General features: G+C 43.7%; 1 protein-coding gene across 1 annotated transcript; it reads right to left on the bottom strand.

Moving 5' to 3' along the window:
- Positions 1-6,647: 6,647 nt before the first annotated feature.
- Positions 6,648-10,763, bottom strand: LOC311100469 (leucine-rich repeat, immunoglobulin-like domain and transmembrane domain-containing protein 2). Its single transcript, XM_084141389.1, has 3 exons — positions 10,248-10,763; positions 9,105-9,892; positions 6,648-8,577 (listed from the first exon to the last, which is right to left on the bottom strand). The coding sequence occupies exons 1-3, from the start codon at positions 10,355-10,357 to the stop codon at positions 7,736-7,738; spliced, it is 1,740 nt and encodes a 579-aa protein (XP_083997515.1). The 5' UTR covers positions 10,358-10,763; the 3' UTR covers positions 6,648-7,735.
- Positions 10,764-12,182: the final 1,419 nt, after the last annotated feature.

Here is a 12,182-nt window from a genome sequence, read left to right as displayed (position 1 = left end):
CTTTGTTGCTTCAGTAAATATCAAACTGTAGAAATGGACATAGATCATTTATTTACTGACACATGTGAGTCAAAATAAACAGCCGTTTCTCAAAATTGGCCATAAACTTGGTCAGATTTTTGAAGCATTCATTTCAACACTGTGTACAGTATGTTCACACTACATGAAAATGTTTTGGATGCAATATATTCTGTGTCTATGTTTGTAATGCTGTGTAACACTTGCCTGTCCCTTTAAGTGAAAACTTTAATATTGTCTTTATATTGATCATTTTGAAAATAATTATGTTGGGTGGTGATCTCGTTTCTTCATAGCAGCTAGATTTAAGTTTCAGAATACAATAAACCAGTTCTACAGAAATACGTTTGTGGGGGTGTAGTGAGATACCCAACGGGCTGGACGATTCTTTTCACATCACTCATCTTGAAAAAAAGTATATTAAAAACATGGAAATCAATGAATCCACCACCATTAACACAATGGAAAAAATATAATGATTTATTAGTGAAATAGAGATGGCACTAAGGATGGAGGTGTGAGCATACAGACACTAAGGATGGAGGTGTGAACATACAGGCACTAGGGATGGAGGTGTGAACATACAGGCACTAGGGATGGAGGTGTGAACATACAGGCACTAGGGATGGAGGTGTGAGCATACAGGCAGTAGGGATGGAGGTGTGAGCATACAGGCACTAGGGATGGAGGTGTGAACATACAGGCACTAGGGATGGAGGTGTGAGCATACAGGCAGTAGGGATGGAGGTGTGAGCATACAGGCAGTAGAGATGGAGGTGTGAGCATACAGGCACTAGGGATGGAGGTGTGAACATACAGGCACTAGGGATGGAGGTGTGAGCATACAGGCAGTAGGGATGGAGGTGTGAGCATACAGGCACTAGGGATGGAGGTGTGAACATACAGGCACTAGGGATGGAGGTGTGAACATACAGGCACTAGGGATGGAGGTGTGAGCATACAGGCAGTAGGGATGGAGGTGTGAGCATACAGGCACTAGGGATGGAGGTGTGAACATACAGGCACTAGGGATGGAGGTGTGAACATACAGGCAGTAGGGATGGAGGTGTGAGCATACAGGCACTAGGGATGGAGGTGTGAGCATACAGGCAGTAGGGATGGAGGTGTGAACATACAGGCACTAGGGATGGAGGTGTGAGCATACAGGCAGTAGGGATGGAGGTGTGAGCATGCAGGCACTAGGGATGGAGGTGTGAGCATACAGGCACTAGGGATGGAGGTGTGAACATGGAGGCACTAGGGATGGAGGTGTGAGCATGCAGGCACTAGGGATGGAGGTGTGAGCATACAGGCACTAGGGATGGAGGTGTGAGCATACAGGCAGTAGGGATGGAGGTGTGAACATACAGGCACTAGGGATGGAGGTGTGAACATGCAGGCAGTAGGGATGGAGGTGTGAGCATGCAGGCACTAGGGATGGAGGTGTGAGCATGCAGGCACTAGGGATGGAGGTGTGAGCATGTGGGTCTGGGCAGAGGAGATGTAGTCATTGTTTCTATGCGTCTGTAAGTTGCTGTTCGTATGTGTATGTTTCTATTTGGTGTGAAAGAAAAATGGAAAAAATTGAGAAATAAAAATATATTTTTGTGTCCTGCATTAAATGACCAGTAAATAAAATAAAACATTGTCACGATAGGTACTGTACTGTCTGTCATTATTCAGTTCAAGCACACAAAGGCTGGGATTCAATCAAAGGCGTGTTGTCGACAAGTGCATTGCACTTGACTTTTAAAGGTAATTTACATTATAGCCGACATCCAGGCTATTCGTTATTGTCCTAAGTTAATGCTGTCTGGTTTCCTCACTGTCCCTGGGTACCTTTATGGAAAAACCAACTCTCACATATGGAATTGTATTTTCACATGTGAAAATTAAATTTGCACTTTCACATGTGAAAAACGTTGAAATGTTTCACGTCATGTGTAGTTTTATGGGGAATTTTGCATCCCCATGTTGTCACATTTATTTCACGAGATCATGTTTTCACATGTGCTCAAATGTTTTCACGTGTAGTGTTATCACATGTTTTCACGTGTAGTGTTATCACATGTTTTCACCTGTAGTGTTCTCACATGTTTTCACCTGTAGTGTTATCACATGTTATCACATTAACTTCACATAAGATCACGTGATCACCTGTGAAATTCATGTGTTTTTTCCCGTAATTTGACCAATGTCAATTATATTAACCCTTTAGATTGAACCCTGTTGCTTGTTTAAACATTCCCATTAACACCCTATACTGCATTCATCTGACCTGCACCATCTTCCTAATCTTCATTCGTGACCCTCTATCCTCTATTCACTCATTCAAGGGAAATGCTCACTTAGACATAATCGGTTTTTGTCTTTTGGCGACTGAGAATGTTGATAGCAAAGTTCAGTAGTCAAACCAACCTCTATCAGATCAACAGTCAAACCAACCTCTATCAGATCAACAGTCAAACCAACCTCAGTCAGTTCAGTAGTCAAACCAACCTCAGTCAGTTCAGTAGTCAAACCAACCTCAGTCAGTTCAGTAGTCAAACCAACCTCAGTCAGTTCAGTAGTCAAACCAACCTCAGTCAGTTCAGTAGTCAAACCAACCTCAGTCAGTTCAGTAGTCAAACCAACCTCAGTCAGTTCAGTAGTCAAACCAACCTCAGTCAGTTCAGTAGTCAAACCAACCTGTCAGTTCAGTAGTCAAACCAACCTCAGTCAGTTCAGTAGTCAAACCAACCTCAGTCAGTTCAGTAGTCAAACCAACCTCAGTCAGTTCAGTAGTCAAACCAACCTCAGTCAGTTCAGTAGTCAAACCAACCTCAGTCAGTTCAGTAGTCAAACCAACCTCAGTCAGATCAGTAGTCAAACCAACCTCAGTCAGTTCAGTAGTCAAACCAACCTCAGTCAGTTCAGTAGTCAAACCAACCTCAGTCAGTTCAGTAGTCAAACCAACCTCAGTCAGTTCAGTAGTCAAACCAACCTCAGTCAGTTCAGTAGTCAAACCAACCTCAGTCAGATCAGTAGTCAAACCAACCTCAGTCAGTTCAGTAGTCAAACCAACCTCAGTCAGTTCAGTAGTCAAACCAACCTCAGTCAGATCAGTAGTCAAACCAACCTCAGTCAGTTCAGTAGTCAAACCAACCTCAGTCAGTTCAGTAGTCAAACCAACCTCAGTCAGTTCAGTAGTCAAACCAACCTCAGTCAGATCAGTAGTCAAACCAACCTCAGTCAGTTCAGTAGTCAAACCAACCTCAGTCAGTTCAGTAGTCAAACCAACCTCAGTCAGTTCAGTAGTCAAACCAACCTCTATCAGATCAGTAGTCAAACCAACCTCTATCAGATCAGTAGTCAAACCAACCTCAGTCAGTTCAGTAGTCAAACCAACCACAGTCAGTTCAGTAGTCAAACCAACCTCAGTCAGTTCAGTAGTCAAACCAACCTCAGTCAGTTCAGTAGTCAAACCAACCTCAGTCAGTTCAGTAGTCAAACCAACCTCAGTCAGTTCAGTAGTCAAACCAACCTCAGTCAGTTCAGTAGTCAAACCAACCTCAGTCAGTTCAGTAGTCAAACCAACCTCAGTCAGTTCAGTAGTCAAACCAACCTCAGTCAGTTCAGTAGTCAAACCAACCTCAGTCAGTTCAGTAGTCAAACCAACCTCAGTCAGTTCAGTAGTCAAACCAACCTCAGTCAGTTCAGTAGTCAAACCAACCTCAGTCAGTTCAGTAGTCAAACCAACCTCAGTCAGTTCAGTAGTCAAACCAACCTCAGTCAGTTCAGTAGTCAAACCAACCTCAGTCAGTTCAGTAGTCAAACCAACCTCAGTCAGTTCAGTAGTCAAACCAACCTCAGTCAGTTCAGTAGTCAAACCAACCTCAGTCAGTTCAGTAGTCAAACCAACCTCAGTCAGTTCAGTAGTCAAACCAACCTCAGTCAGTTCAGTAGTCAAACCAACCTCAGTCAGTTCAGTAGTCAAACCAACCTCAGTCAGTTCAGTAGTCAAACCAACCTCAGTCAGTTCAGTAGTCAAACCAACCTCAGTCAGTTCAGTAGTCAAACCAACCTCAGTCAGTTCAGTAGTCAAACCAACCTCAGTCAGTTCAGTAGTCAAACCAACCACAGTCAGTTCAGTAGTCAAACCAACCTCAGTCAGTTCAGTAGTCAAACCAACCTCTATCAGATCAGTAGTCAAACCAACCTCAGTCAGTTCAGTAGTCAAACCAACCACAGTCAGATCAGTAGTCAAACCAACCTCAGTCAGTTCAGTAGTCAAACCAACCTCAGTCAGTTCAGTAGTCAAACCAACCTCAGTCAGTTCAGTAGTCAAACCAACCTCAGTCAGTTCAGTATTCAAACCAACCTCAGTCAGTTCAGTAGTCAAACCAACCTCAGTCAGTTCAGTAGTCAAACCAACCTCAGTCAGATCAGTAGTCAAACCAACCTCAGTCAGTTCAGTAGTCAAACCAACCTCAGTCAGTTCAGTAGTCAAACCAACCTCGGTCAGTTCAGTAGTCAAACCAACCTCGGTCAGTTCAGTAGTCAAACCAACCTCAGTCAGTTCAGTAGTCAAACCAACCTCAGTCAGATCAGTAGTCAAACCAACCTCTATCAGATCAGTAGTCAAACCAACCTCAGTCAGTTCAGTAGTCAAACCAACCTCAGTCAGATCAGTAGTCAAACCAACCTCTATCAGATCAGTAGTCAAACCAACCTCAGTCAGTTCAGTAGTCAAACCAACCTCAGTCAGTTCAGTAGTCAAACCAACCTCAGTCAGTTCAGTAGTCAAACCAACCTCAGTCAGTTCAGTAGTCAAACCAACCTCAGTCAGTTCAGTAGTCAAACCAACCTCAGTCAGTTCAGTAGTCAAACCAACCTCAGTCAGTTCAGTAGTCAAACCAACCTCAGTCAGATCAGTAGTCCAACCAACCTCAGTCAGTTCAGTAGTCAAACCAACCTCAGTCAGTTCAGTAGTCAAACCAACCTCAGTCAGTTCAGTAGTCAAACCAACCTCAGTCAGTTCAGTAGTCAAACCAACCTCAGTCAGTTCAGTAGTCAAACCAACCTCAGTCAGTTCAGTAGTCAAACCAACCTCAGTCAGTTCAGTAGTCAAACCAACCTCAGTCAGTTCAGTAGTCAAACCAACCTCAGTCAGTTCAGTAGTCAAACCAACCTCAGTCAGTTCAGTAGTCAAACCAACCTCAGTCAGTTCAGTAGTCAAACCAACCTCAGTCAGTTCAGTAGTCAAACCAACCTCAGTCAGTTCAGTAGTCAAACCAACCTCAGTCAGTTCAGTAGTCAAACCAACCTCAGTCAGATCAGTAGTCAAACCAACCTCAGTCAGTTCAGTAGTCAAACCAACCTCAGTCAGTTCAGTAGTCAAACCAACCTCAGTCAGTTCAGTAGTCAAACCAACCTCAGTCAGTTCAGTAGTCAAACCAACCTCAGTCAGTTCAGTAGTCAAACCAACCTCAGTCAGTTCAGTAGTCAAACCAACCTCAGTCAGTTCAGTAGTCAAACCAACCTCAGTCAGATCAGTAGTCAAACCAACCACAGTCAGTTCAGTAGTCAAACCAACCTCAGTCAGTTCAGTAGTCAAACCAACCTCAGTCAGTTCAGTAGTCAAACCAACCTCAGTCAGTTCAGTAGTCAAACCAACCTCAGTCAGTTCAGTAGTCAAACCAACCTCAGTCAGTTCAGTAGTCAAACCAACCTCAGTCAGTTCAGTAGTCAAACCAACCTCAGTCAGTTCAGTAGTCAAACCAACCTCAGTCAGATCAGTAGTCAAACCAACCACAGTCAGTTCAGTAGTCAAACCAACCTCAGTCAGTTCAGTAGTCAAACCAACCTCAGTCAGTTCAGTAGTCAAACCAACCTCAGTCAGTTCAGTAGTCAAACCAACCTCAGTCAGTTCAGTAGTCAAACCAACCTCAGTCAGTTCAGTAGTCAAACCAACCTCAGTCAGTTCAGTAGTCAAACCAACCTCAGTCAGTTCAGTAGTCAAACCAACCTCAGTCAGTTCAGTAGTCAAACCAACCTCAGTCAGATCAGTAGTCAAACCAACCTCAGTCAGTTCAGTAGTCAAACCAACCTCAGTCAGATCAGTAGTCAAACCAACCTCAGTCAGTTCAGTAGTCAAACCAACCTCAGTCAGTTCAGTAGTCAAACCAACCTCAGTCAGTTCAGTAGTCAAACCAACCTCAGTCAGTTCAGTAGTCAAACCAACCTCAGTCAGATCAGTAGTCAAACCAACCTCAGTCAGATCAGTAGTCAAACCAACCTCAGTCAGTTCAGTAGTCAAACCAACCTCTATCAGATCAGTAGTCAAACCAACCTCAGTCAGTTCAGTAGTCAAACCAACCTCAGTCAGTTCAGTAGTCAAACCAACCTCTATCAGATCAGTAGTCAAACCAACCTCAGTCAGTTCAGTAGTCAAACCAACCTCAGTCAGATCAGTAGATAGGGGTAAGAAAAATCTGGATTTCCTGCATATTCACTCCCGATTCCGTGAATCTTCCAACCGGGATTTATGGAAAACCTGAACATTTTGGAAAAGTTACCTGAATTGTTAACTTAATAAAGTGAAAGACATAAACGTATGATGATACAAATCACAGAAGTAGAATATCTTTAACTCCACAATAGATGTGCATTTATTGAAGACTATACATGTTTTGATCACATTGGCATGTGAAAGAAATATATTTTAGTCAATTGTTGAATACAAAAGTACATTCAAGTCAATTTAAGAGTAGACTAATTACCCCTTAATGTGACAGATAATGTGTATTTTATGTATAAAAACAGATATCAGAACGGATCATCTAATGCAGTCACTCAGAGAAGATCTCATGCTGCTCCTGAGTGGTGCAGCGGTCTAAGGCACTGCATCTCAGTGCTAGAGGCGTCACTACAGACCCCCTGGTTCGATTCCAGGCTGTATCACAACCGGCCGTGATTGGGAGTCCCATAGGGCGGGCGCACAATTGGCCCAGCGTCGTCCGGGTTTGGCCGGTGTAGGCCGTCACTGTAAATAAGAAGTTGTTCTTAACTGACTTGCCTAGTTAAATAAAGGTACAATAAATAACTTCTCTCTGAGAGACATGGTTAAGACCTAAGTAGCACACTATTCTCTGTGTAGGGCACTACTTTTGACCAGCCTATGGGATTTTGGTAGGGAGCTATTAGGACCCTGCTGTCTCTCTTCACCCCCAACTCTAATCCTCATCATCCCACCCCAAAACAGGAAAACAATAGCAAAGAAGCCTCATTCATTACAAAGGTCGTAGTGCAAAGGCATGGTTACTGTCTATTTGACTGAACCTGGTGTGGCGCTAAAGGAATGTGTATCAATGAGCAGAGAGGAAATGCAGTTCATTACATTCTGAAGACAATTAAAATATTTCAACTATATTATTATGTATAGAAGCAACATTCATGATTTCTTGCCAGATTAGTTTTTTCTTTTAAAACAGAGAACAATCAAGCTAAATAAAACATATCCCAAAGATACAGTATATCAACTTTAAAAAAAGAAACATTTGATTACTTACAGACAGGGCATTTTGATAACACATAAAACAATATACTCTTCCTACAGACATGGAAAAAAGGCATTTCACTCTTGACTACTTTAAGCTTTACGGATGTGTTTCCTAAAGGTTCACTTCACAGAAGACTGCTCCCTATTTTTACCTATTTTTTTCGTTAAAACCTAGAGCTAATAAAGCTTTGCTCCAATGGTTGTCTCTGGTGGATCTTGTGCTCTGCCCTTGTGGTTGTTTTTATCCTGGGAGGACCTCCTCTTCATCATCACCTCTTCAGAGTCACGACAGAGTCCTTCATCGCTGGTGGCCTGTAGGCTGTCGAAGGTCCCCTGTCTCTCCCCATTCGTCCTCAGGGTCTTCTCCTGCCGCCTCCTCCTCTTACACTGCTCCGTACAGCGGTCCAGGCAGCTGAACGTACATCTGGTGTCGGTGGTGCAGGCGTACATGCCCACGGGCACCGCCAGCCCCATGACGCACACGATCACCATAATATGGATGAGCTTCTCCCGTTGTTCCAGCTGGCTGATGTCACTTCCTGTTACGAACACGATGCACTGGCCGGCGCGAGGCGTCTGATTCTTCAACGTCACACACACCTCGTATTTAGTAACCGGTAGGAGGTCGTCGACCGAATATGTGTTGATGCCCGGCCCGATGTATGTCAACTCCTTTTTGTCGGAGTGGTATTTCCCCAAATGGATGGTGAACCAGGTTTCTGTTGGGTTGTCTGTCGCAGCGTACCACTCCAGAGTGATGCCGTAGACCGTCTGCTTGGAGATGCGGATGTCGATGTAGATGTTCTCGTCGGCCGAGGCCAGGAGGAACGGGGGAGGAGACATGGCGGCACCGCCGGAGGACGAGGCGTTGAAAGACTTGATGTTGACCAGGAAACTGACGGAGGAGTTGCCGATGAAGTTGTTGGCGAAGCAGGTGTAGACACCTCGGTCCGCCATGTGGAGGGATGGGATGACCAGCTGAGATCTGACGGTCTCATCGTCCACACGGGTCTCTGAGACTGAAGAGGGAGAGAAAGGAGAATTATCCCACTGGGCACACACTGGTTGAATCAACGTTGTTTCCACGTCATTTCAATCAAATTACGTTGAACCAACGTGGAATAGACGTTGAATTGACGTCTTTGCCCAGTGGGATGTTACAACTTCATCAACAAGACAGACCTACTCTGCATACATCATTGTGGGTGTTGAGTTGTTGGTGTTTAAACAGGTACATATTGTATATTTACAGTATTTACAGTAATATGTTGCATTAGACATTATCGTTGAGATTGCCTACAAGAAAGGCTGGGACAAACTGTTGCAATCAAGCTATGGCTTTTCTACTTAGAAACACCAATAGCCTACCAAAGTCATGAATGACATACACACGCATTAGCCCACTTGTCCTAAATCATGTCATCAAAGTGGTGTAGCTTACAATAAACTATGACTGACATGATATCATGGTAAATACCCCACTGCAGCAAAGTCACAGCAATCTAATGGATGATAGCCTAGAAGTTGCAATTAAATAAAACCTTACCAGTAAATCCCCTTATAATCTTCAGGTTGTATGACCAGTGGATGGCGGGGTCAGGCCTGGCTTTGACTAAGCACTGGAGGGTTACATTGTCCCCCAGCGACACCGTCATGTTGGTTTCTGAGGCTGAGGCCTCGGGTTTCATACATGTTTTCAAACCGACCTCGTGGAAGAACTTTCCAGCCCTGGAACTCGGGGCCGTGCACGTCAGGTACGAGTTCATCAGAATTAGAGGTGGACTAACGGTTTTGATAAACTCAAGGAAACCTTTGAGGCGGCAGTCACACAGCCAAGGGTTGTCGTGCAGCGCTAAAACGACGTTGGCCTCTCCACTGCTGGCCTCTTTACCTCCGTTTCTCTCCTGCGTGTTGAGGAGAGGCCAGTTGAGGAAGACATCCCTGGATATGACGGTAAGCTGATTGAAGGATAAGTCTAAATAAGTCAGGCCTGGTAGTTGTCTCAGGGCGGATTCCGGGAGCACGTCTAGTCGGTTGCGTTTCAGGTCCAAAATCTTCAGGTTCGGCGTGTCCTGGAACGCTGTCCATGGGACTGAACGCAGCTTGTTTCCCTGTAGCCGCAGTTCCGTTAAATTCGTCAGCCCCTCCAGACTCTTGACGTTCATCAGGGTGATGTCGTTGAAATTCAACCACAGAGACGCCAAGGCGTTAACGGTAGCGAAGGAGCGGCGAGGTAATTCGGTCAGGTGGGAATTCTCTATTCGGATTTTACTGAAGTCATTTGGAACGTTGTCTGGGATTCGTCCCATGGCGGTTTCCATGCAAAGTAAGGATCTAAAATCAAACAAAAACATTGTGGGTTATGGAAGTACGGTTAGAATAAGTTATCTATATTCATTTAACGGACACAGACGGCAGGTAGCATAGCGGTTAAGTGCCTATTATGTGAAAAAATCTGTGGACGTGCTCCTGTAAATCGCTCTGGATAAGAGCGTCTGCTAAATGACTAAAATGTAAAAATTGTATCTCTCCACATTGTCCATTGTTTAAACCAGTCATGAAAATCCACCACTGAGTTCAGCAATAGGCTACACTTGATCAGTCACTACTGCATAACCGTACTGACACGGTAAGGAAACTCGGGACAAAACTAGGTCGCCTACGAAAGGACTGACAACAAACAACTTACTTTCCCAAGTTGTCATTTGTGCAAGAGCAGCCGGGTAAACAGGAAGTTGAGGCAGGAATGACTTTGTAGAATAGCAGAGCTATAGCTAATGGCGTATAGAAGGTGGCCATATTTCTTTAGCAGAAACCCATGTGAAGCTTTAGAGCAGGTCATCTCCACAGGGACGGACAGTAGAGGTAAACCTATTACCTTAATCTCCCTTGATGCAATCCCTTTAAGACACCAGAGGATATGTTAAACACGCTGGAAGTTTGTATTTTTAGCAATACGTTTTGTTGTGTGGTGGCCGGTAGCATAGTGGGTAGAGAGGCAAGCCAGTAACTGGAAAGTCGCCAGTTCGTAAACCCGGGTCTGACTGGAAAAATCAGGCGGGAAGTGAGCTGGCAACCGGATGGTTGCTGCTATCAAATCCTAGATGCCATTGCCTGCCGTTGTGCCCTTAACCCCCCACAACAACAGCTCCAAGGGCGCCCGGTGTGGTAGCTCCCCGCACCTCTCCAAAAAACCTGTATGTCTTTCGGAGGGGTTGAGTTAAAAGCGGAAGTCAAATTTTGGTTGGACCTTGTGTGCAATTGACCAATAAAGTATTCTTAATCTCTATAAATGAATGGAACATTTCAGAAATAATGTGACTTCTCAGAAAAATACTTACTTGATATTAAATATGCACCGACAGTGACTTGACAAAAAAAAGTAGATAATCAGGACGTATAGTATGCAATCTATAGATCAGGCCAATACAAACCATTGAAAAAAATTGCACTATATACATTACATTTACATTTACATTTATGTCATTTAGCAGACGCTCTTATCCAGAGCGACTTACAAATTAGTAGCTAGCAAGATGGAGATCACGTAGGCTATTTTTAATGAGTGCATTTCCCAAGTGGCTAGTTTACGTCAAACCACTGCAAAGTTTTTGGCTGCAAACTTTGGTTTTGAATCGCAACGTTCTGGCATGTATGCCTCGTGATTTGTTGGTATACCCAACGCCTATTATTTTGTATTCTGCATGAAACAAAGGATCCGTGCCTATTAATTGAGGAACGTTGGAAGAGCTCTTCAGACATATGTACGTAGTCTGCAAACTGTACTGTACAAAGGAAACGACCACAGTGGCCATGACAAGCAATCTAGTTGTGACCAGCACCATGGACAGCGCCGTACGACGCGCTAAACCAAACATAGGCTATCACGTGGCGCTATCCATGGCGCTGGTCACAATTTGTTTCCTTGTAAGCTAAGCTCTTCTCAGCCCTTCAAATTTATATTATACTGTATGGACTAAGACTTAGTTTAAACATATGCTATTGCCGAGCATACTGGTGCTACGCCTTGCTGTGGCTTGGCGCCATAATGTTTACATCTGTCTGTTAATCACCTCTTGATAATTTACTATTGACACCAGATGGATATCACCCCATTATGATGTTCTGTTTCTTTGAAACAGAACCTATCCTCTGATTTGCTTGAAAAAGTTGTTGTAAAAGTGTTCTGGGGAGGAACATGCTTTTATTGAGACGGTAAGGATTTAAGAGGACACAAACATTTATATAAAATATTTATTTATACATATATATATCAGATCAGATCATAGATACATATTACAAAATATATAGTATGTTAGATTTGATTGGACAGTAAACCTGGCACATTAACATATATGGTAAATACACAGAGGTACAAAATATCTCTACAGATATGAGTTGCTTCACCAATACTCTACAAACACATGACATTGTCAAATAAAAACTATGCCAGAATTCTGAGCTCAGATTTCAGAATAACTGTCATTACGCTTCCTCTAAAAAGATGGGTTTCACGTATTCTAGTAGAACGTGCCATTTAGGGTTCCTTATGCCATTCTGATTCCACCAAGAACTTCTGGAAAACCTGGGAATGTTGCTAAAGTTACCATAATTTTGTAACCCT

The sequence above is a fragment of the Coregonus lavaretus genome (assembly GCF_964263955.1).
Source record: "Coregonus lavaretus genome assembly, chromosome: 25".
Classification (NCBI taxonomy): Eukaryota; Metazoa; Chordata; class Actinopteri; order Salmoniformes; family Salmonidae; genus Coregonus; species Coregonus lavaretus.
Note: the sequence above shows the minus strand (reverse complement) of the source record. Positions and strands in the feature narration are given on the sequence as shown.

Excerpts from the sequence above, each read along its gene's own strand:
- LOC311100469 (XM_084141389.1), bottom strand. The coding sequence starts at position 10,357 with ATGGCCACCTTCTATACGCCATTAGCTATAGCTCTGCTATTCTACAAA. Across the intron at positions 9,893-10,247 it reads ACAAATGACAACTTGGGAAA|ATCCTTACTTTGCATGGAAA; the intron begins GTAAGTTGTTTG and ends GTTTGATTTTAG. Across the intron at positions 8,578-9,104 it reads GATTATAAGGGGATTTACTG|TCTCAGAGACCCGTGTGGAC; the intron begins GTAAGGTTTTAT and ends CTCCCTCTTCAG.